Below are 26,763 nucleotides of genomic sequence, written 5' to 3' on the forward strand. Positions count from 1 at the left end.
TTTGTCTTCCATTCAAAAAATTGTATCATAATGGATCATGGACTATTTCACTTTTCAAATCAGTTTATACCAGCACAATAAAAAACTGCATCCTATATGTGCTTGGGAAGTCAGTGTTATTAAATGCTTTCCCTTTTCTATAAATACTGGAAAAACTCTGTCTAGTCTTTAAGTACATATTTCAAGAGGTAAAATTGATGCAGTGTGCCTGTCAATGTTGTAGTTCACACACATTCTCTATTTCCTTTGTTTTCTGTTTTAAAAGTGTCCGCCTCTCTTTGGCAGACTCAAATGGTGAAGTTATACTCCAGGCTAACAACAGCAATGTAGAAAATCAACGGTACAGTCAAGAAGAAATTCCTCTAGCTAGCTGGCATCTGTTTTGTCCTTCCTTTACCTTAAAACTTGTGAGAACAACATTTCAGAATCTATTTTATCAGTCCTGGTGCCAGTGAAATGATTTGCTTTGAGTCTTTGTTGCAGGTACATGCACACATCACATTTGTGAAAACTGGGGACTTCAAAAAACAAAACAAAACATTCTAGAAATGCATTTGTTAGGCCAATATTTAGTCCCTTTGGCATTTATAAAATTATTTATCTTGTTATTCAGTTTACTTGTTTGTTATGTGATAATGTGAGGGAAGTGTTTCTCTTTCTTGCAGCATGGACACAGACAGACAACATTAATATTCATGAGTTACATGATTAATCACTTACATGGATGAGTCATGTTGCTAAAAACTGTTCCTGCAGCCAAATATAAAACTAGAATACCAATGAGCATGGAAGTGGGGTTTAATACTTGATGTGTCGTCTTTCTTATGTAAGAAGACGCATCACACACCCACTAATCAGTAAAATGCAAAAACAGAGGCCATTAGGAGTTTAAATGCTCCCTGAATATAACAGTTCTGGATATCTGCATTTTATCTATGCTATAGTTATGTTCAAAACACATCAGAAAATGTGCAACAGCAGCTAAAGCAGTTAGTTTTTGAGTAAAGTTTTCAGGGGACTTTATCGAAGGTCCCTCTTCTTGACGAGGAGTGCGCACAGCCCGTTTACTGTATCTGAATGGAGGTAATGATGCCGCTAGAGGCGGGCTTTAAAGACACCTCTGTTGTCAGCGGCAGCGCCTGTGCTGTACACAGATTCCTATTTCCCTTACACAACCCAGCACACTGGTTCACTGTGCACTTGTTGACAGGAGCTTGTAATCTGAAATAGTCTGCAGGGTTGAGCTGTTAAGTCCCTTGTAGGAATGGGATACAGTTATGGTGGGAAGAGGAGCACGAGGAGGAATAAGAGGGAACATCTTCCATCCAAAGCTTATTGAGCTGTCAGGTTTCATTCCCTATCGGAGAGCATTGATTTCCTGTCACATATCCCACTGTGTGTGCCTTTACATCCGTCTTTGACAAGAGCGCTTCGCATAATGGGCCTGCTTTGGTGGTTATGACTACAACAGGAAGCCCGTCCACATATTGATCTGTGTTGATGCCAAGCATAGTCCTTTATTTAAATTGATCCATAACAGAGTTGCCAAGTGGTGGTTTCACACTCTGATGTTTAATGGAAAGTATCAGACGGTACAATGAGCGAGACACAACCCCCACATCACAAGCTGTGACATGGGGGTGACACAGAGACAGCTAATAGTGCTAATATGTCTGGATGTGGAGATTTAACATTTCCCTTTCGCAATGTATTCTCTGTGAATTTTGAAGAGCTGACTTGAAATTATATTTTGGTATTAGCATTTCAGTGACCTTTCCAGTACTCAATTCAGCCGTCAAAAACTATACTGCTGGGAACCAACGAACCAAGAAGAGCGGATACACTTAAAACAATTGATGAAATGGATGTATTAGACTTTTTTTGACATTTATTAAACACAATATTTTTGTAACACAGAGTTGCATGAAAAATATATACAGCGCAAACATCTATTACAGAAAACCACAATGTAAAATGCCACAGGAAATGTAACCTGTAAACTGTAATCTTAAGCAATTAGAGAAGACAATAAATAGGTTGTGTTGTCCACAGAGACCAGACCTCATAATGGTGATATACAATGTGAATGCAGAGGACATTGCGTGTGAGAACAGTCACAATCTCCTGGCCATTCCCAGACATCAGTGAGAGTCATTAGGCTCATTTAAATGAGGTCGTTAAGCCGATGAAATGAGGCCGTATATTTGAGTGCAGAAACAAAAGAAAGAGCCCCTCATTTCTCATTGGTACGCAATCTCTTCTGAGTCAAGTACGCCATAACTCTTGCTGGAGGGAAGGGCCTGGGTGAAGCATTTTGGGAGGCCAGAAGTCACCAGCTCCAGACAGTTCACAACATCCTATCACTGTCAAATTAACTTTTAACACCAGCATTAACAGCAACAACAACTTCAACATGCTGTTAGTGTTGTATGCAGAACTTGATAAAGCCGCCATTAGGACGCTTTAATTAGACTGTTTTTTTTGCCCTAAAGCTGATATTATTTAACCTCGGGTGACTCATTAGAGCCAGAGAAGATCCTCTCTTACCTACAGCTCTCTGGCATACACAGTGTCTCTACACACACACACACACACACGCTTATAAAATAGATTTGATAAGACTAAAAATCCTCCAAACTGAATGACAAAATGCATATTTTGCCCTTCTGATCTGACTCCCCCATCGGCAGGACGACATCGTCTGTCAGTGCCTTCCAAAACCCTTCCAAATCACTGTTGCAACAATAAAACTGACCATTATGGTCAACAAAGATTACAGTTTGGGTTAAGGGGACCTTTGCCAGGGTTACAATAATATCCACTTACTTAATTGTGGTCATAGTTAAAAGTCCATACCATTACACTATTTTCTTATTTGCTCCAGAAGGACAACAGTCTTAATTCCTACAGCCACTAGAAGTCTTTTGTCACTTTGGGCATTTGCTGAAACGACTGATGCTGTTGATTTTCCTGGAAAGAACAGTCTCACCACTTATTAGTTATCTCTCCGTTTTATTTTAGAAAGCAGGAAAGTCGGTGCACGGTTAGCTCAGTTGGTAGAGTGCATGCCCAATGTACAAAGGCTGAGTCCTTGCTGCAGCAGGCCGGGTTCAGATCAAGCCTGTCGCCCTTTCTTGCATGTCATCCCCTATCTCTCTCCCTCTTTCCTCTCATTATCCACTGTCCTGTCGAAAAAAGCCCCCCCTGACAAAAAAAATAAAAGCTGGATGGTCAAAAGAAGGTTTGGAATGGGAAGAGGGACAAAAAAAGATGCGCACAAATAATGCCAAGATAATAAGAGCAATAGATGATAAAGACAGAGGGAGAGCTCATTGTTTATTTTTTATTTGTTCATTTATTGTAACACCTCTAATGTGAGGTGCGTAAACATGTTGAGAAGCTACAACAGAGACAAATCCCGCTTAAGTGCTGATCTAGGATTATGACTCTGATTAAAAACGGTGTTCCTTTTGTTGCTCAAGTCTGATGAATCAGTCAAGGGTGATACAGCCAGAAGATGTGCCCTGGAATTAATCACATCCCACCTCTTTGTTTTTGATCAAAGTGGGTTCTCTTTTCCTGTATTGCCTCATTTTCCGTGCAGAGTGCAAAACTGAGGAGGAGCGCACAAAGCATTCACAGCAAATGATCTCAAGATGAGATAGATGAATTATTAATTACCGGTGTCTTTGTAAACTGTAGAAAACAAAAAAATTAAAGTGTTCGTTGGCTATATGAGGTTTAAATATTTTTTCTCTTGCAGGTTTTCTCCCTTTTTTGCCCATTGCTGAAGCCGGCTTCGCTCCATTGAAAATCTGGCGTATGGTAAATAGCCCTTAAATTAGGTCCCTGGCCTTCCAGCTTCGTTATCTGTGATGATCGGAACAGTGTGTGCTGCTTGAAAAGACCCATTTTCCCTTTGGCACATCATTTACCATGTCTCATTTACCAGGAAAATATGCAGGTCACACACCAAGAGATTTCTGGTCACATCCTTAACTTGCTCTATACAAATTTAAAAGATTTGAATTAGAACAACTATTACATTTCTTTTTCTCCTTATGTTTCCACCTGATAAATATTAATGTTTTCTTTCACTTTGACCACAATAAATTTTAAGTAGGTGCCTTCAGCAGAAAGAGAAAAAAATTGCCGTTTTACTTGGTAATGATAGCTCAACCTAGATCTTTGAGGGGCAGATTAATATAAAATAAGGAACACTGGACACGGTAGAGGGAACATTATGCCAGGAAGTGAACAAGGAGGAGACAGAATCACTAAGTCAAGCTATTTCAAAATGTTAGCTTAGAACTGAAGGAGAGAAAAAACTGGAGTGCATCTGCTTTATAGACAGTGAGTAAAAGGTAATTTTAAAGTCACACACAAAGAACAAAGATGCTTTTCAGAGTCAAGAGCCACAACACCATTAAATGTATTCTCGTCATCTCTTTTACCCTGACGAAGGTCAAGATCAAAATGTCTAGGGGATAAAAGATTGCCCATAGGTTGATTTCTATAGTGTCACTTGCTGTATATGCCTGCCTGATATGGTTTGGAAACCCATGTATTGTACCTTTATTTAAAGCAGCTATAGTGAATATTCTTATAATAACAATGTATGAAATCATAATGTTAAAGGGGTTGCTGTTAGATATAGGAGCCTGATATCTCCCCCAGGAGGTGGTACAGGCCAAAAACAGAGCTTAAAGAGAGGGAATATTGCACATACATTCAACTGATGGCCAGAAATACACCTCCAAATGGATTGATAATGCTGCTCCGTCATATCAACTTAAAAGATAATGATATCACAATGTTACATTGTTTCCGCTGCTCCCGCAGGTTTGGTATAAGCACAGATCAATTTAAATACTGTTACAAGTAAAAGTTCTGTTTTCAGAATCTTACTTAAGTTAATCAACATATTATTGACAAAATGTATAAAAATTGAAATTGAATTTTAATGTTTCATTTACAGAACTGTATACTGATGAATTGTATTTTAAATGCTAATTAGGATTTAAAATCTCTATCTGCAAAGTAACTATAAACAGCTGTAAAACCAATGTAGTGGAGGAAAAAGTTATTAGTTAAGTATAAAGTTGCATCAAATACTTAAAGTACAATACTTATGTAACTGTAGCCGTGATGTTAGAGCAAACCCAACCCATATTTACCTTCATCAACTTACACAGTTCAGCTAGTGCCCGGGCCACAACGCCTACTTGAGGAGAACCAGGTGGCAGATGTTAACAGGTTAGAGCAGCACGCTGAGCAGCACGGCTCAGGAGTGGCTGCAGTGGTGCGTCATCTAGAACATGTCACCTTTTTTTTGTGTCTATGTGTGAAGCATGCGGTTGTAGGCAAAAATAGATAGTGAAAATTATCTGTTGATTGTTGTCATATTGACATCATACCAGCAACACTACACCTTTCAATTTCTGTAGAATGTCACAGACAAAGGGATTGCTGTATATATTTTGTTTATTTAGGCCTAGTATTATTATTATTTTTTTTATTATTTGTTTATTACAGTGGAGGACTGTAGCAGAGGGAGAGAACAGTCACCCCACCAGGATTCGAACCCGGGTCTACATGGTACCAAACATGCAACTTGACTATGCCAAAGAGCCAGGCTTTCTGGTACAGCAGTCAGAGCGCATTCTCAACCTTAGGGATGGTACTCACAAGGACACACCATTTAACGTTTTTTTGTCTAAGTTAAATATAAATGAAATTGAAACAAATTAAGCAAGGTAGTTGTGCACAGGCAGACGTAGGCAGTGTGGCCTGGGTGTAAGTCTTAAAATCCACTGGAATTTCTTATATTTTTTAAGCTTTTCGTGTGAATCAAAACATAGCTGCTTGAAACAGGGTTAGAGCACACATTGGTGAGAGTTCAATGCCATTTTACAGGGCAAATTGTGTGCATTGGAAATCCGGTATGGTTGAAGACATTCACTATTCAGCCTGCTATATTTCTATTTCTTTCTTTTGTGTGTTTGCATATTGAGAGTCATGATTTACTTCTGCGCTAAACTTACTTCTGTAAAACAATCCAGTGCAAGAATTTTGCAATCTTGTTGGAAAAGTAATTCACAAAGCTGTGGCGACCTTGCTGATCCTTGATGTTCTACTTTTCTATTTGTGTCAAGCCTGTATTGTGTTGGCATCACGGTTCAAAACCTCAGCTGTCATTCAGTGAATTGCAGATGGTTTATTCAACTGCACTTATTCATTTTTAACCTCGTCAAGGTAATCATTCTGCCCGGGAACACAGACACACCCACATGGTCTCCACTCTGCTTTTATTCTCCTACGAGAAAACAACTCACAAACCCACAAGGCTCAGCATAAAATACAGACTAAATTTGCAGTAACAAGACAATCATCCTTATTTTCAATAATCTCCATTGTGAATTCAAGATACAAAGCTCAAGATATTAATTCAGTCGATTTTCAATTGGATTGTTCTGGACATTCTGTGATTTAATGTGAAGCAGCCTTGACTGCCCTTCAAGAAGGAATTAGGAAATACTTGTTAAGACTTTTCATGGCTGGCTGCAAGTCAAAAACAGTACTACAAAGCATAATATACACTGAGCTCTTTGTGCCCTTGGTAAAAGTCAGCCCATATTCTCTGTCCGATTGGTATCTGACATTGGTGCTTTCTTGTTAAAATAGAAATTAAGGTTTTGCCCAGTGACTGAACAATACAAGTCCTTGATTGTGTCAAACTCAGAATTCCCTTTCAAGCAGCGATATTAACATCTGTTTCTTGTCATATCTGTGAGCCAAACTGAATCATGACATTCTAGGTCTAATAGTCTGATGATTTTTTTGTCTTAATGAAGGACATGATCTTGTCAAATACAGAATGCTCTTAATATTCTCTTCATTTCCCAGTTGCTGCCACTATTACATTAAAGTCATTTGTTGGTGTCCATATGCCATGAGTAGCAGATTCACACACCTGCCAGGAGCCGCATCCTTCATTTGAACAACATACAGTATTTGCATTTCAGTTGCTTATACATCCTATTAAACGTCCCTTTTACTGAAATTAAATGTTATGCTAATGACATTTTCACATACTACTTTTGTGATAGTTCTGAAACTCACTACCAAGTTTGTGAGCAGACTCATGAAATTAAGGGCAGAAAAGAGAAAACAATTAAATTATGATATCACTGGATGGTTGGTCATAGATATGCACCAGTTAACATTTAAACAGCGCTGCAAAAAGTTCACAATAAATCCCGGACCTAAAAATAACACATGCAAGCGCTGTATACTGACTGCGCTTGGCTTGCGTTTGACAATATTTATTGCCCTCTCAGATGCACAGCACTTCCCATAATGGCTCATGATGAAATTGTTCCAATTTCAATCTGACCTTGAGAGTCTTCTCTATATGCACTGTTCTGACATAAAGTGCATCACCAGGAGACACTCAAGATGTGGTGGGACTGCGGAAGCAGTCCCCTGAAATCCGATTTTTAATTGAGAGAGCAGCTGGAGAATTTCCAACAACAACAAAAACAACCTCAACACAGAAGGAAGGCTGTGGTGTAGGACAGAGACAACCTCTCCTTTTTGTTGAGCAAAACAGAAATATGACGCAAACTGGACTGACATTGAGGTTATAGCTCACAGTAATAGCATCAATAACAGATCAAATGAACAGTAGATGTTATAACGTAAGAGGGGAGCAGGCAGCAATACAACAATCATACCTTACGTTTTCATTTGTGTCCAATCACGACCCCCCGCACTGGAACAGAGACAACAACAGCAGAGATCATTGCATCTTAAGCAAGTCCCAGAAAACAAAAGAACTGTAATGCACTCCAGTACTGACGCTGGGTTGATGAGAGTCAGGACACACAAAGTTGCCTGCACACCTGTATAGTAATTTAAGACATAATCACCCCAGTATGTAAAGAAGCGCTCCACTTCAGCAGCAAGCAATTATAAAGTAATTACTTGTGATTTAATAAAGCTGTTACACTGACAATGATTGATTATAGTGAAATTAGTTTACTTCTAGTTTGTTGAAAATAACTTTATAGCGATAGAGTTTAAGAGTAAAATTCAATATAAACGAATGTTCATTTTAAGTGGCTCTTTCTCCAGAAAACAGAATGCTTGTTGTTCTGAGCGATATCATTTATAGAGAACAGCCACTATTCTGTCACCAGTGTCATTATATCACCAATGTGTTACCCAGATAGAGGTTTAGAAAAATTATTTTGTAAATGTATGTATTTTGTTACATATTACTAATATGTTACAGATTACCTCCTTAAAATTGTAAACCAGTAGTGTAATCCACCAGATTAATCATATTTAGTAATCATAATCTAATTGCTTTCAATTACTTTTGGATGGCTTTGCCTCTAGACTCGGTAAAATATTATGTTGAACAGACAATTTATTCCATTCCAATTTGCAGACTAATTTGAACAGGGATATTATCCTCCTCTTCAAACATTATCAACTGTTATTTCCCAGAAGAATCTAATCTGATTACGGTTGCAATATAGTTGGCGGTGCTGTTATTAGAGAAGAATTACAGAGGAATACCAACTGTGTGGCCTTTGATGACGAGTCACATTTTTGTGCATTTTGTGGCCGCAAAGACTTTCAAAACATGTGGCAGGGATTACGAGACTTAAAGTTGTAGGTAAGTCTGATGGCCAGCTGTTTATTTTAGCAGCAAGGAATGTGGAGACTGGATTCAGAGTACAGTGGAGCAACTGTTGTAGAACAGGGTTGGTGGATTGATGCTAAAGCAGTTGAGAGCTGTCTGATGTAGTCTTGAATTCATATCAGCAAAACATAATTCGTAACATAATTTATATAAGTTATCTTTATAACAAAATAACTACGGTAATTCTAAGATATTTGCTATACTTCTGTCCATTACTTGGATTGGTGGAATCTTTGGCTGTCTTTTTATGGAAAGACATCTTAAAATGTTTGTGCAAGACGCAGTAAATGTCCCCACTACGGTACACTGTCCAGATTTATTGTTGCAATAGTTTGTTTTTCATTATCATGAGTGGTGGAACAGTGGTTCAGTGGTTCCCACTGCTGCATCACAACAAGAAGGTCCTGCGTTTGAACCTGTATCTGCATGAGTCCAGACATGCAGGTGGGATGTCTCTGTGTGCTAGCTTACACATTGATTGGTGACCTGGTGGTATACCTTTCACTCGTCAGCCAGTGCATGCTGGGATACCCCTTGCAATGTTCAATAAGATAAGCAAGTAAAGAGGATGAATGGATGAGCACATGAATGAATGGACGTTATGATACTGAAAGTTGTTATGTTGGAACTTAAATTGTATTATATAGTTGTTTAAGTTCATCATGCTTTTTATAAGCTGCGAGTATCACCTGCCAGTAAAGCAATAGGCTACTGTTCCTCACTTTCCCTTCCACATTCCAGTGGTGACAGTACATTTACTCAAGTACTGTACTGTATAATTCAGTGCTAATTTTACTTTGAGTATTTATATTTTGTGTTACTTTATACTTCTACTATGGTACATTTTAGAGAGAAATATTGAACTTTTTACTCTACTAAAATTATTTTAGAAATGTAATATGTATCATCATGTATTATTTCCGTTCGTCTCTTTTTCTGTACGATGACATCTTATTTTTTTCAATCAATATCAATACTGATAATATTTCTGGACATTTACTTGTAATTGAATTGTTGTATTGATACTTTTACTGATCAGAATATTTATTATGCCACTGCCTAATTCTGATAAGCACCTGTAGTTATTACTAATCATCCCATCTGTCAGTTTAACGGAAAAACATTTATTTTTTAGAAACCTGCTGACAACAATAGCAACAGTGTCATTAGCCCTGTGTATTCTACTCTAATATTAGAGCTGTTCCTGATAATAGTGGATCATATAAACTGTTGTAAACTGATGAAAGTGATGCCATTTCATATAAAGTGTTACTCATGCCACTACACACTTAACCTGTGTGGCAGCACTAAGACTGTAAAAATTCACAACTACTAAACTGTGTTAGATGAAAGGAAAATATTTAAATGGTATATACAGTGGTTGTGGTTATGGCAGAGGAGCACTTGGCAGTGTGATGATGCGTGGAGCTCCTAATGAGAAACGCTGAGCTCCCAGTAATTTGTTAGCCTGAGTTAAGGTCAAAACACAAATGCTGCATGATTGAGTCACCCCCAAAGTCCCTATTAGAATTTGCATTTAAAATATATCTATTATTTATGTGTGTATTATTAAAATGTCTGACTGTGGATCCCCTGAGCACAGTGCACAGGGAAGGCCCACAGAAACTCGACCACAATAGTAGGGACCGACAATCAAATAATGGACAGGGAGAAATGGAAGAATAATGAGAGACAGATAAAAAGTGGTCTAGAATTCAAGAACAGCGTCTGTCATAATGAGAACCTTGTATTGTTTTTTTGTTTTTTTTTATTTAACAACTTCAAGCACTATGTAACCTTCTAAATCTTTTTTTGTGACAGAGTAAAACAGTTTGTTACATATGATGGGTGGTGACCAACAAAGTACAGTTGTGGCTGATGGGAATAATATTACTTTCACAGGTATTCTCGGTCATAAACCATAGTATTGGACTAATAAAATTTCTGACCAACTATCCTGCAAGATGAAATTAGCAAAGTCATCAGGATACGTCATTTGGGCATCATGAATGTCTGACCTTGAAAACTTCATGGCAATTCCTCCAATAGGTGTTCAGATATTTCAGTCTCAACCAAAGTGCTGGAGTGCTAAGAGACATTGCTCTCCCTACTGCCACACAGGCTAAAAAGCAAAAATTCATTCTCCTGTTCCACATACTCTGTACTTCAGGTTGTTGAGAATGGAGACATTCAAGCGAAATAAAACATGGCCAAGGTCCTTCCCAGATTTCTGATCGGGGGGTGGGGGGGTTAATTGGCTAATGATTTTTCCAAGTATTTTCAGGAAGCCTCTCTTAAGCCTTGCTTATTGTCTCTGTTGTGCACCCAACTGAAAACCTTACCAAGTCAAGCAAAGAAATTTTAAAGCAAAGATTGTCAATGCCTGTTTACAGACAAAGAAAGTGCAAGTACTTTAGTCCACCTTTCTCAAATAAAAGAATGAAAGAGTAAATGTCTTCATTTTATTCAGAGTCGAGATTCAGCCTCAGGCAACATCTAACTGTTTTTTGTAGCCACATTCATTTGCACAAATATATCCTGGGCAACGCACTAGCCAAACATGTAAAATCCTCATTGTCTTTTGCTGCATGTAACTGATGCCGAGAGCACCCGCTGAGAGCACCGCCTTAATACCATGGGTGTGAGACAAAGCTGACAGAAGTACCAGACATGCTGGAGAGAGATGTATTGTTTACCTGTGCATCTTAAATGCTACTCCGTCTGCCTCCTCAATGATATCTGATATTCTGCATGACATGACTGATGCTTTAAAAGCCTGCATTCACCATCACCTTTCGTACGGAGTTAGCCTTAAGGTGGCAGCACTTTGAATGTCAACCCCTCCACATGCGGACCTTTTTAAATGCCACCGCTCTTTATTCTGCAATCGTGGAACAAGACAGACAAAGGGAGAAGGGGTGGCTATGGAGGAAGGGGAAAGAGGCTGGCAGATGAGTATTTTTCCCCACCAGAGGAAAGCCAAATGACATACGATCAGCTAAGCTCAGCAGGGGGTCCATTTAACACTTGAAGGGGAATATGGGTACTAAGTGTAGGTCTTATAAGTGCCAGAGAGCTGATCTGCTCATTTGATGGTGCTCAATTACATAGATGGATGAATGGCAGCCTGAAACTAGAGAGTAGAGCATCCTTCTTTGGGTTCACTGTAGTCAACTGATTTATAAAAAGAAGCCTCTAAAATATGCAGCAAATACTTTTTATAGACCAAGGGGAAGGTGGTGTGTATCAACATTTTCCCCAGTTTTAGTGCTGCATAACATTAGCATATAGAGTACATTGCACTTCTCTATAAATATAGATTACACATGTAAACATCACAGGTACACTGGTGTAAATCGGAGATTATATGGCTGATTTAAAACTTGTTTTAGGCTACATCTCATTAAGGGGAAATACTTTGAGTTTCAAATACTTATCAAGCTCATTGTGCATTTCAATACTGGCTATAAAACATTTGTGAAAGAACAGCAGTTGTGGTCAGCTAGAATCCAGTCAAATCATCATAATATGAGTTTTGCTAATATATATACAAAAGACTGCCTGCACAGTATATATATATATATATAATTATTATTTCTCTCCCTCAACACATCGGAGACTGTACCTATGACGACCCATGTTCAAAGCATTAATCAAAACTATTTATTATTATTAACTGCTTGATAGCCATGAGGTAAATTTGTGTCTCACTTTCCCCTTTGACACAAACCTCTCACCCTCTGATAAAGAAGTGAAGGAGTTGGATGCAGTTGTGGCAGCGATGACAAATGATAATTGAAAATCTAAGACGACAGCCACTTCGAATTGCCCAGGGATCAACAATGACCCCTTGACACAGCGAATCGAGCAAATCTGACAACCTTTCACGTGCTGTGAAGTGCAATGTGCTTGACCACAGCCTTGTGTGTTTATGTTTGTTGTTCAGTGGTGTTCTTCTTTATGCTGTCATGAGATTTGTTGAGAGCATTTCCAGTCTTGAAGACACGAGGACTAGGAGTCAAGCATCATCTGTGATCCGTCTGTGTCCTGTAACAGCTGTCTGCGGCATCAGAACATGCGGTTGCCGCTATCCCATATTACATCTCTGCCACTCAGCGCCAACGGATCAGCAATCCAATTTCACACAAGCGCGCTCAGAGGGAGGCAACGCTGATGCAGGAATGAGGATCTATGCTTCAACAAAGACAAGAAGTTGTTTGAAGTGGCTGGTAGTTGGGGGGGAAGAGATGCACTGAAGAATTAGATAGAAACAGTATTGGAAGTGCGATGGAGGGAGATAAAAAAGCAGCGGCGATAACATGGGAAAGGGGTTTCTATGACTGTTACTTTCATCAATCTGGCTGCTGCAGAGAGCAGAATAAGCTCCTAATTTCCCAACCCATCTCTGAGCACAAAAGACAAAGCAATGGCAAGGACAGAAGGCAGACAGAAAGAGCAAGCCTCTGAGACAAATCTGCACTTTGTAAACACACCTTTGTTTGTGTAGTGACGTCCAACGCGCCAGTTTCAGCTCAGTCAAAGACCAGCAAGACAATGATCTTTGTGTACTGCTAGGAGAGCAAATGTACAGTATTGGGTGACAACACACTCCTCAGCCCTTTCCACATCACACACTCATATTGCATAGTCATTGTGACATAAATAGAGAAGGGGCTTGCATCTCGTCTTTCACAAAGCAGGAAAAGATCTGAATCTGATATCCAATGACTGCTTATTAGATCGAGCCATCAGGCTGTCAGTTTGGAGCCAGACTCATAAGGCAGCCGGTGTGTGAGGAGGCTGCTTTCCATTCCCACCCACCCACACACACACACACACACACACACACACACACACACACAAAACACAACAGAAAAAGAGGAGCGCAAGCCCCTTCTGGATCATCTTCTCTTCTCTTTCCAGAGCTGTGCAGGCAGTCTTTTGTAAAGCCTGCTGTAACCAGCACAAACACACTCAGGTCTCTTAGTTTGCAATATCAGTGGTTTTCAGAACAATACACTGTCTCTGCCTCCGTTTTATTTTCTCCAAGAGGATTAAAATCCAGAGGCAAAAAGAATAAGAACTTGGCCAGGTTTGCAGAATTGTGATAGGAATGACAGGCAGTTGGATGGATAAATGCGGCCCTCCATTGTTAGTACAAAAGGTCAGCTGGGATCCTACCCCTGTAGACAGAAAGACAGACGCAGGAGAACACACGAGAGGATACGGATTGGATGAAACCTGTGGAACACTGTGTTACAATGAGATTGACAAGACAAAGATAACACTTGCCTTTGCCTATTCTTTGACCTGTTGCATTGCTATCGCCCTACATCTGCCAACAGTTTCATTTTTATGTGGATTTTTGTCTTAAATCGAGAAGACCGCTGTCAATATTTTCAGTTGACAGTAAAAAAAACAAAAAAAACTGTGTGATGAGGGTGTGAGATTTCTGATAAATCTGTCATCAGATTCAAGACTCCCATTTTCCATCCATCCGATTTCACATGCTGATAACAAAAAAATGAAGTCTGACAGTTCCCTTTTTGTAGAGCCTTTCCTCTGACAGTTTGACAGTGTGCAGTGCTTATGACTGAGGTGTCTGTCAGTCTGTCTGCCTGGCTTTGTATCTCTGTCCTTGATTAGCAATCACTGCAGTGTAGCCTGGTCTGATTCCCAGTGGAAAGCTTTAATTCTCCCCACATGGTGCCGAGACATCCAGACCCTGGTGAAATTGCTCCTGGTAAACACACAATCACTGCTTCTCATTAAAAAGTTTCCATATATCATCTTAAGGAAAATCACTGCTTAATCCCCGCTTTGCTCCCTGGAGGTCCACTGTTTCTTAATGACTCTGTTGTAGACGCCTGCCAGTGGATTTGTTTGTCCACAAACTTAATGATGATGTTTGTGTTTATGGGAAAAAAGATTATAAAGAATTAATGCATGACTGATGGAAAGTAAAACAGCGGAGTGGGAAAATATGGATGTTAAGTTCATAAACTGTCAGACCAATAAAAATAAGGTGTTTGCATCTAACTACTCAAGCTATGAATTTGTTTCTTAGAAACAGTAGTCACACAAGGAATTCAAAACCTGTTTTCCCAGTGTTGAAAAATTAAATCAGAAAAAACTAAACAAAAGGAGTATATATTTAATATATTTAATACGCACTGAGGGCTATCTTTATCCAAATTGACATTTCGACAGTACAAGGCAGGAAGAGTTGATGGGTTCATCTCAGCTTTGTGTCAGACAAGCAGACCTTTAGCGCTAAAATATACTCTGACACATGCACCACTTAACCACTTACTAAGAACAAAATGTGCAACAGACCTCTGACTCCACATATTTAAAATTTCATAACTGTTCAAACACTGAAAGCCAGATCAAGAGACAGTTGACTCACCTACAAAAACGTCTTTAGGTATTACACACGGGCACATCGATAATAAATGAAAGCTAGGGTGGTGTAATAAAGTATTTCTAATCAATCAGTTTGGTCTACTTTTGAGTAATTGTATTCTGAGAGCAGGATATTGTGACATTTTCACTGTGAATGCAAATGGCACACAGCAAGTCTGTGACGCCACATACAGTAGAGGCTAATAAATCAAATCCAGGCAGCAGAGTGTGAAGATTGTTTACCCTCTCCTCAGAGAAAGATAAAGGCACCTTAGAAAGCCTCTGCTTAGGAAGAATTTCTAGTGTATAGTTTGAATTTTAATTTAAGTTAAGGAAAAAAACAACACAATAACCTTGATCCTTGGCAGTTATACATCAGCATTAAGATGTCTGGTTTGTTAAAAACATTCTGAATTATATAATCAGATTGGATGCATCATCAATATAAAGTAACAAAAGGCAGGCTGGATGACATAATTTCAAGTTGCGAAGCAGTGACTGTTCTTCCAGCTACGTTTAGTGTTATAAGGTAGCTGAGTTTTCTTTAAGACCCCATGGTGTGTCTGTCTGCTTTGGAAATGTAAAGTTTCATCTTTCCTGGATGATAAGAGTTTCACTATTTGATGGAACAGTTGTAGTTTCCTCTCCTATTTGAAGCTAATTCAAAAACAACTCTCTGCCACCCTGCCTCCCTCCCTTCCTTTCCCCATATATCTGTTCTGTCTCCCTCATCCAGCTCTCTCAGCGTGCGCCTTCTTAAACTTTAATCATCTCATATTCAATGCATTTCACAGCAACTCGTCACAAGGTTATCCCAGTTTTCAAAAGACGTCTTCCCCTTTTAACCTCAACGATTTCAGAATCTTCCAGTGTATTCATTACCAGGAGAGATGTTGACATAGAGTTTTTCGTGAGACAGTTTTAAAGGCAAAAGTAAAAAGCTAAAACATATAAGAATAAAAGCCAAACCACTGCTAATGCATGACAAAGGGTGATGCATGGTCATATCACACTGTCGATCCACATGCGGCTACTCAGTTGCCTTTAAAATGTCACATGTTTCAATCCTGAAAAAATTAATTCAGCATAATTTGTTCCCCTCTTCACTGTGAGGAAAATGACACATATGCCTCGATGTGGTTGCAGAAGAAAGAAATCACTCAGAAGAGGCATGCTTAGGGCACCCCGGTAGCTCACCCGGTAAAGCGAGGACTACAAATCAGCTTTACCACTGCAGCCCGGGTTTGAGTCTGGCCCAGGTCCTTCTGCATGTCAACCCCTCTCGCCCCCCCCGCCCTTATGCCTCTATCTACTGTCACAGGCAGTAAAGCGAAATGCCAAACAAAAAAACATAAAATAAGAGGAATGCTTTTAGTGAGTTTTCTTTCTTTTTCTGCTTATGCCAGAGTGAGGCCATGACACCTGCTGTTCTCTGGATACCATGTTGTGTTGGCCACAGTATGGGGTCTGCTTCCCTCCATTGGCTAGCTGACCTGGCTAAAATCAATGACCAAAAAGACACAATGTGTGATTTTGTTTCAAGACAAGCTCTATTGATTAGTGCTGTCAGTGCTTGGAAATGGGATTTGTTTTTTCATTACATTTACCAGTGCTAAAAGGAGAACATTTTAGTCCACTTTACAATACATACAATGCATTCAACATGAATACTACAAGCTAGCTTCGAAACGTAGGCATTGGGTAATGGAGTAACCACTTATTGTAAAAGATTCTCTGCCAGGTAGTGAAAACAGAGTCACCCTTTAATCAAAATGCGCACGACAAATAATCCAATCAAAAGAAAAGGACGTGTAGCGGTTTCTGTTGTGATATTTTTTTAGCAAAACAGAACGCTTCATTTAGCCTTGCTGCGGAAGAACCACTTTAATGGACTGCCAGCAGCAGGTACTGCACTCAATCCCCGTCAGCAGAAGATCAAACAGCAGTAGGTATCGTAGCTGAAACTAGAGTACCGCTCCTTCTTCAGGGTGACATTTAATAAATAGAACTAAAAGGTAAATATCAAATGTATCCATCCTTATTTTTTACCAAGCTGTTGGCTTGTGTTCTCCTTTCTTTTCCTTGAAGAAGTGCTATGGCCTTCCTATAGTCTTTGTAAAATGAATGAAATGTACTTCAACTACTAAGAACCTCGTCGTCGTAAAGCCAAAACGACAAACACACATAACAAAGCATAGCTTCATATATAAGAATAATGTCAAAATACAACATAATACACAGAATCTCTTCAAATATATCATACTGAACTTAATCTTGCGACTCCCTTTATTGCACCATAGTACTACCTGACCAGAATAACATATGCCCAATATCAGAAGAAATCTAACTTACTTAAGAGTTTGCTTCCAACAACATTAAACTAATGAGATGGCTACAGGGACAGGAATAGCTCAATCTGCTGGCTTGAAACTGCTCCATAGGTCTGAAACCAAATTCTATCAATACTAACAACAATTATTAGACTTAGTAACTCTGATGATCAAAATATAACTGTATATTATTGTATTTCAACTATAGATCCTGCATTTGTGTTAAATGAGGATTTTGTTGAAGAAATACCAATTCCAGGAGTGCTGCTATTAAATATCTCTATCTAAAAAATCCACATTAAGGGATTAGACCATGCAGGGTGGGTCCACATGTTTCAGCGAGCTGTACTTTCTGGCCTATTTTTAAATAAATAACAACAAATAACATTGATGTAAAGAGGGGGGGTGATGTAATAGTGGATAAAAAACATGCCTTTGGTGTGAGAGACCTGGGTTCAAATCCGCTAAGATACACTGTGTCCCTGAGCAAGACACCTAACCCCTAGTTGCTCCAGAGGCATGCGGCCTCTGACATATTTAACAATTGTAAGTTGATTTGGATAAAAGTGTCAGCTAAATTAATATATGTTGCTAAATGTAAAGTGTTTTTAACCCAGCATAAATCTTTCTTCTGAAAATAAATGTGATCCCAACTAATCTGAATGACAGTGCTCGGTCTTTAACATTCAGTCAGTCAAAAAGAAATTTTGGTGGCACAGATGACACCTAATTGTATTAGCCGTTTCAAAACAAAGGAAGTACAAGCATTAAGACAGCTTACAGGTTTGTCAAACGACAGTGGGGTTTTTCAATAAATAGGATGAAAACACTGTACAAAGATAGATTTTATAGTCCAATAATGTTTTTAGCCAACAACTAAAAACTGCCAACTGTTTACACACTGTCAGACACTTCCAAGTCTTTGTCTTCATGCCTCTGCCTGCCTATAATTAATATAAACAGCCATACCAATGGGATGGTAGAAAACACATGGTGAAAAGTTGGTTTACTTGACTGTAGATCTGTCTTGATAACTAACATCGGCTTGCTTAGCTGATACCATGCTTGCTAGAAAGCTAGATTAAAAGAGTTTTGCAAATCCAATAAGCTACAACATAAGCAATAACTTAATTTGAAAGGTAATAATTAAATGATTTTCTAACAAACTGAGTGGAATTGATATTCTAAGGATATGGTGTTATCACTTAAAAGAAGTAGAATATATAAAGTAGCATATAAAGTGAAACTGGACGTTCCTTTGAGTCCTGTTTATCAGCAGGACACATACATAGTTTTGGTTATTAAGAACATGGATTTAGTGTGTGCAATGACTATACATCCGTGACAACATAAAAAAATAATGAACGGCCTGGCAGGGGATAACAAAATATAGCTCTAAATTAACTATAGTCCACTGTTCCATGTGGTTAGCTTTACATCAGGATGGACAATATGACCAGATGGTACTTTTCAACTCTCAGCATTTATCCTACACACACCCACACATATGCACACATACGCACATGTGCATCCACACATACAGCAGCACTGTGCCAACTCTTTACTTTCATTTCACCTGAAGCAAACCACAAGAAAGAAATTTTATTTAAAACAGACCACTAACATCAAACTAACACTGAAACAATACACCTGTTCTGTGTCCCATTTTACATTAAGGGAAATGATTACTCCATTTATGGTTTTATTACACAGAGTCCTGTGTGCAATAGTATCACTTTCTCTCACACACACACACACACACACACACACACACACACACACACACACACACACACACGCACACACACACAATCCTGTACATGTCTAGCTATTGGATTTTGTCCCCCACTTGGGCCTCCATGTTTATGAAGAGAGAGTCTCCAAACAGTGGAGATCAATAACGGCCTGTCAGCTTTTTAGTGTAGCCATGGACAGAGCAGAGACACAGGGACCACGGAGAGAGAGCTGCATCCGTCCATCAGCCTCTTTGTGACCCCCAACAACTTTGATCGAAGATGACAGAAAGAGAGAGAGAGCAAGTGAGGACAGCAGACAGCTAGGAGGAAGATGGAAAGACAGGCTCATGCAGTATTGGCTGGCTCTTGAGGCCCCTGTATCTTTTCTAGGCCATAATTAAGCAGAGCCCAGACTCTGTGTATATCCCTTTTTAAATGTTGCTGGTCTCTATTGCCTGCCTTACAAAGGACTGTCAAAGGCAAGACAAAGTAGAAAGGTAAATCCCTGAATAAAGCTAACAGAGGGGCAGTAGGGATCTGCATTTATATCTGCTGCATATAAGCACACACATTCCCACATATACAGTACCTAAACAATTGTGCACTCACTTGCTAGGCAATGTACCTAATTGCTCTGGCAGCTATTGAATGATGACAATGGCCATGGTGGGAGTTGGCGAGACTTTGTCGGGATGTATGTAATTATTCAGCTGCACAAAAGGAGGGGCCGACGAGGTGCCAGAGCAGATTTACTGTGTCTGTGGTCAGTGCATTCAGCGGGGTATCTAATGATGTGCACTTACCGGCTAAATTACCTGAGCATTGTTTACCTCTGCTCTTAAGAGTGCAGGCCCCACTGAGAGCAAGAGCCCAAGAAGGTGCTGCAGGGGGAAAAAAAGCTCAAATAGATCTGCTGAAGTTCAAATTAAAGAAAATGATCTGATAGTGAGGAGGAGTGTTGAGAGAAGATGAATGGTATCCATGGAAGCAGAGGCAGGGGAGAGGCTGAAATGTCTAAATCTTTTTTGGTAAAGGCCCTTCACTTCACACGCTGCTGACAGCCAGCTAGCTAGCAAATCCCCGGACGAGGGGGTGGAGAACACAAACTGTACGGCTCTTGACTATACCACTCAGACACTGCCAAGCTGCAGTTTTCTGTATAAGGTTCAACTAACGATATAATATGCTAAATTAGGAATATATACACATAAGCCACATTCAAATTTTCATATTTCTGTCACTAGAGGCCTCATTAAAAGTTGGTTTATATCCTATTGTGGATCAGATATCATGGTCAATATATGGCCTTGTGATAGTTTTTACATAAGATATACCTACATTAAGAAAAGTGAAATGTGCAGCCATAACAGAAACATATTAACTCAGGGCTTGTACAATGATGTGGTCGCTTTGTTTGTTTACTTGTCAAAAAAAGCAAGGCCTAGTAACCATCACTTCTGACAGCAGCACCCATCTGAGACATTGTCAGAGGTCATTTACATAATGAAAGAAGAAAATTACCAAGGAGGCAAAGGCAGGACAAGCCGGCCATTTGGCAGCAAGAGAAAATGAAGATGGAAGGAAAATGGTTTGGCAAGAATGGGGCATTGGATAGAGAGAGTGCAGAGAGAGCAGCAAAACTGGCGTGAGGGATAAGGGTGGAGAGTGCAGGAGGCAGCCGTGACAGAGAGAGAGAGAGAGAGAGAGAGAGAGAGCAGAGGGGCTTGAAGAGCTGAGACAGTTGAACCATGAAGACAGGCATGCCAGTGAGCTGGACAGTGCAGAAACATGCAGAGTGAGACAACGAGAGAGACAGAAACTGGAAAGCCTCAAAAGCATGGAGAAAGTTTGAGATTATGTCCAGTTGGGGAGTCTTCATGGATTAAAAAGTTGACACAGGGAGGGATAAAGAATACTACTATAAAGAAACTTGACAGGGCAGGAGGAAACACTGAGTGGTTTCCAAGATATGTCAGAGGGAAGCAGGTGTTCTGGCATCCATTTGGCAAAGCTCTTACCTTGGCCGTTGCCGAAGTCACTGATCCTGCTGCCGTGATGCCTCGCTTGACCGCTATGTCGCTGCTCGATGTTGTCACGGCAACTGTAACTGGGGTGGGGAGGAGGGAGGGGATGACTGGCAGGGGAAGGAGTCCCGGACGGTTGTTGCCATTGACAACGGCAGAGGCACAGCTATGATTTGCTCCTCCATTGTGGAGGCCAGAAGGACGGATGTCTCTCCGCTCCCAGGGTCCCCGGTAGTCCCGCTCAAAGCGGTGGTGGTGGCGTGACATCACTTCCTCTTCCTCTCAGAGGGAACAACGGGGGCAGGCCTGCAGAAAATGGAAAGAAAGAGGGTGTAGGTCAGGCTCTTTTATTATATTTAGGAAAAGCAAAGTGAGAGATACAGTCACAGAGGCAGGGTTTAGAAAAAGATCGGACAAAGAAAGAGCGAGAAACCAAGAGGAATAAGGAGAGAACATGTTGACGTGATGGTGTAAATGCTCACAGCATCTGCTACCAGTGCACCTGACTGACATGAACACACTGCGGCTCATTTGTTGCTTCTCATTCCTATTCTCCCAGTCATTAACGAGGGCTGCGACATGAGGGAGAACAAAATGAGCACTGCTAAGCAGGTGTGTAAAAAACACCATCAGTGCCAACACCATAAGGAGCTAAATTTGTTACTTGGGGCATCTAGGCCCAACAACGAGAGGTTGAAACAATAACGACTGCGCGAGACGAAAACAGGTACATGCTCAGTCAAGTTTCCCGAGGACAGCGCAGCAGTATCATGACCTTGCGGTCAAAACTCATTCATCTGAACAGATAAATACTGCAATTACAGCTCATCTCATACATCTAATGGCTGGTTAATTCAATCAGATTGCCCTTGAGGTGCAGTTGAGGGTTTTCCCTTTTTCAAGCACAGCAGGCTGTGATAGGTTAAGAGGCGACAGTGAGCTGGAATTACATCAGTATGGGGTATGGCTATTGTGTAGCATGAGCAGCGTATCACTCTATATTATATCATAAATCAAAGCGGTACAGGATCTGAGTAGTGAAATCCATCACTGAGGGGATTGTAGCGCATTGTACTCCTCCTCACCAAAGGCAAGTTATGCTTCCCCAGCCCTTGATAACAGATTAAATAAATAAATAAGAATCTCAAACCAGGTTCAGCAAGCCCCATGCAAAATCCCCTGGTCTGTAAGGAGAGAATGACAGCGGATGATAGGTCTTTATTCCGCGTGCTGGGGTCTGTCACGCTGCTTCTTGCATCACAGAAGAGCGAACGCCTTGAAATGCCAGCTTTGCTGTGTGTATCTGTGTGTGTGTGTGTGTGTGTGTGTGAGAGTATATGAAAGCAGTATACACTACAAGTGAATGACTGCGTACGCACGTAATGTTTTGGCAGGATGTAATGAGAACACACATGTTCAAAACTCCAGTGTAGTATGTGAGAGTCTCTGAGCAGGCTGCTGGAAATGAAAGGTTCTCTACAAAGCTTTGATGCAAGCGATACACGATGCAGCCTGTGGTGGGTGCGCTGGCCCTTCTGTATCTTAAGCTGCTGTGATCATCCATTTATTTAGCAGCTGAAACATTCACACCTCTCTCTTCCTTTATGTCCTTCTCTGTTGTTGTCCCTTTCATTCTTTTTCTTCATGTATTTTATTTCCTCTCTCAGTCCCCCCTTTATTTCTCTCATACTAGGTCTGGGCTGTCCAAATACAGCAAGCTGATACACGGCGGTAGAGCCAGACGGAGCAACTAAAAGCTGTGGGAAAACACTCTCACACTCTCTTTCTCACTCATCCAGCAATAACCTTTCTCCCTCTCTGCAGTAACCCCTTTTAATAACCTCACATTTTACAATAGAATACGCATGTATTATCTCGAAAATATTTGAGATAGAGAGAATAACAAGGTGCTGGTCCAGTGGAACAATGGCAGAGGTAATGCCAGGTAATATTTTCTTATCACTCAAGCTCTACACATCAGCTGAGAAATAAGAGGCCAACCAGAAAATTCCTACACACAAAAAATAGGAAGAGAAAAACAAAATGAAAGGAACATTATCTCCACAAGAGTCAAAATTGAGTGCATTAGCATTCACAATTGTGTACAATTTTATCAAACCTTTTCAGATGTGAAAGAGGTATCTATCGCTGTGCATCAACTGTGCTCCCTAGTCTAGACAGTTTTCTGATTTACTGCAAAAAATAGCTAATATTTGTCTTCATGTAAAGCTCCAGCAACAAGGGCACACTGGAGAGCAAATCCATTAGATTATGCAGAAAAGCCATTGAACTAAATATGCAAAAGCCCACACAAGAGAGCTTTTTGGGATAACCTTCAGTATAACTGTAATATACAGCATAGAAAAAAGAATGTAAAGTAAGTAAATTACATAGTATTTCCACTAGAAATGTTTTAATTCAGGAGTGCCGTGGTGGCTTAATGGTCTAGGGCATGTGCCACGTATGAAAATGATCAGTCTTGGATTTAAATCCTGTACCAAACTACAGTGTTATTCCATTATCTCCCCCTCTTTCCTGTCTAATAAAGGACAAAGTTGAAAAAAACTTTGAGAGCAAATGAATGAAACTGTATATAAGTTAAGCAAGTATCTTGTGAAAGGGTTAATTTATGCTTTTAATATTGCTGCATAATTCAGTGAGCATTCATAATGAAAATTGCATTACCCAAGTTCTCAAAATGCCAAAGTAGGTAGGTCTAGTTGTTTTCTGATCTGGTACTGCTACAATGGTATGGTTAAGGATACGCAACTTAAACTATTTGCACCTCCAAAAGGTCAAGGCCATGGTTAAAGCTAAGGAATGTGTTAGCAGGAGATGAGACGTTAAACCCTTCTTGGTATAACTATACTATAATATATATAACTATGAAACAGTTGGCTGATGTAAACAGGAATGATGGCAATGTTTTGTCGAATCCACGGTATTAATGCCTGCGAAATCAATAGATTATGTAAGAGTTCGCTAAGCAAATGTTGGCATTTAGTACATTGTTTGTTATTACATGTTATATACTGTATGTTCTGATATTATTATGGTTCATCCAATATTTAATGTATATTTTTGTTGGACTATTCCTAAGATTATTAGTTATTTTTGCTATGTTCATTTTCTTCAAAGTGGTCATATTATGCTCATTGTCTGGTTCCTACATTTATTTAGAGGTTGTACCAGAACAGGTTTCATTTTCAAAAAACACCATATTTTTGTCGTACTGCACATTGCTGCAGCTCCTCTTTTCACCCTGTGTGTTGACCGTTCCGTTTTAGCTACTGAATAATGCATCTCACTTCTACAAGATCTTTGTTGGGAGTTGCACATACGCAGTACCTAATTAAGTACTACTAGCAAATCAGAAGCAGAGTAGGCCGGTTTAGCTGTACATGTTCCTAAACCAGCTTAGCAACATATCAACAAGAGTTTCAGAGTGGTAAGCTATTAATCTGTAACAAATTTATCTTTCATACATAAAGTTTTCACTATGTCTCTACATCACAAGTAACAACTTTATGTAATTTGACTGCCTGGAGGGTATCTAATGTTTGGAAGGAAGTGAGGGAGGCAGCAGGCGGATGTCTTGTCACTGTGCGTGCTGCAGGTCAGTGTGGTTTTCCACCTGTGTTTTTGAAGGGCATGTCTGACTTGTCTATTTCCAAACCGATTGTAATGGTACATCATACTTCTTCCTTTGGTACTGAGTGAAAATGTGGGTTGTTTTAAGTAGTTTATTTTGTACAATCGACAAATGTTGTTGTTTTTCTGGAGAGGAGCCTCTCACATTACCATGCTTCGAATTCCATCACTCACTTACCCAAGTAGCATATTCAGAATCTTGGCACTACACTACAATATGGGCACAATCCTGTAAGTCAATTCCTGTCATCCTTGCACTATGCATGTCAGTATGTACTGTGTAACCGGAGGCTGGCAACTGATCCCTGCAGAACAACTGTCACTGAGACAAATCCCACTACATTTATGGTCCTTGATAAACAGAAGGATTTAAGCTACTAATTACAGACACTTAAATTCCCATCACAAATATGTTTTTGCAACTCGTTTTAAGCCCATGTGTGCACTCGTATGTGTGTCAGTGTATGAGCTCACATCACCTTGAGGCTGAGAGTGTGTGTTTGTGAGGGTAAGTACAAGGAGGTGGTAAAAGAAATTTTGCTCTCAGAGGTGCCTGTGGAAACCAACACCCAACACACCTGTGGACCCTGCCAGACCAGATAAACAGTTAAATGCATCACATTTACAATGACACTTTGCTCTGTGCTGCACTGCTCTAGGGAGGAGGTGCCAATAAAGATTTGCCCATTTTCTTTCACATCCAATGAAGTCAATGTCAGCCCTGGACAAAACAGCGGTCTTTCAGAGTTGAGATGATAACCTTTGCGGCAAGACTTGCATGTGAAACCAACCTTTTTAAGAGCCTTTTGAATGTCATAAGAACCTAATGACAGCATTTCAGTCATACCCTACAGCAATTAATGAGGCTCTTCAGCTCCTGTAATCCTGTCAGCATGTTAATAATCTTACCTGAAGGTATAAGACTTTCCCACGCCAAATGTTATTTTTTGACTTTGGCTCCTACTTAAAATAACAGCTGATGACTGAGAATCCTTTGCTGGGAGATGAAAATCTAAACAAATGATTAAAATCGCTAATCCTCTGGAAGCCCAAATAGTAACAAAAAGGCTCTGGTTTCCAACACAAACAGAAGAGCTGAAAAAGAAAGTGAGAAATACCGTGTCAGCAACCAAACCTAATGAGCTGACTGACTGGCATCTCCATTGTCTTGTCAGTCACGTTGTGAGTTAAAAGCAGTCACATGCAGCGGAGGCAGAGTGATTGACGCTGGGCATTTTCGACTCATTTCAAAAAATGGCTATTCTAGCACTGCTCATGCGTCAGAATCGAAATTACACCCAGCATACAATATCCCAAATGCATATGCGACTGAGACAGACAAGTGAATTGGTGTGGGTGTGTACATAAGAAAGAGACGCAGTTAAGTAGTAGAAGAAGAGGAGCAATGAGATGTGTGTGTGTGTGTGTGTATATGTGTGGGTGTACGCCAATGTCTGCGTATGTGTGTGCAATGCCAGTTGTAGCTGACATCATCATGGCCTCATTGCTATCACCATAGAGATGACCTGCATGTTCCTGTGTGAGCGGTAAGTCCACGCAGCGCACATCAGGAGTCTTCGATAACTTCAGTTCCTGAGCAACAGCGGAGTGATTAGCCAAAATAAAAAAAAGTTGTCTGGCAGGTGGGAACGTGAGACACACACCCTAAAGAACAGCATCTGTCACTCCGAGGCGGCACGCAGCATGTCGGGTGTGTGTGACAGGGCTGCGTTAACAAAGCCATGTGGGAATAAGCAGGGAGCCGCAGATAGACGTGAGGAAAGAGGCAGCGTAACAGATGGACAGAACGTGGCAGCAACAGAGACACAGCGAGACAGTGTGAGGGAGTGAGCAAATGAGATATAACAGCAATAAAGTGTGTGTGTGTGTGTGTGTGTGTGTGT

At 40.1% G+C, this 26,763-nt stretch overlaps 1 protein-coding gene across 3 annotated transcripts in view; it reads right to left on the reverse strand.

Moving 5' to 3' along the window:
• LOC119909023 (kelch-like protein 29) overlaps positions 1 to 26,763 on the reverse strand; it is a 209,044-nt gene that overhangs the window by 113,360 nt on the left and 68,921 nt on the right. For all 3 annotated transcript variants that reach the window (XM_038727044.1, XM_038727045.1, XM_038727046.1), the window contains exon 3: positions 21,203 to 21,514. In XM_038727044.1, coding sequence (XP_038582972.1) covers positions 21,203 to 21,475 — 273 coding nt within the window. In that variant the 5' untranslated portion in view covers positions 21,476 to 21,514. The remainder of the gene's footprint in view (positions 1 to 21,202; positions 21,515 to 26,763) is intronic.

This window comes from Micropterus salmoides, unplaced genomic scaffold (genome assembly GCF_014851395.1).
Source record: "Micropterus salmoides isolate LMB-PRFRI ecotype aquatic unplaced genomic scaffold, ASM1485139v1 Ms_hic_scaffold_18, whole genome shotgun sequence".
Lineage (NCBI taxonomy): Eukaryota > Metazoa > Chordata > Actinopteri > Centrarchiformes > Centrarchidae > Micropterus > Micropterus salmoides.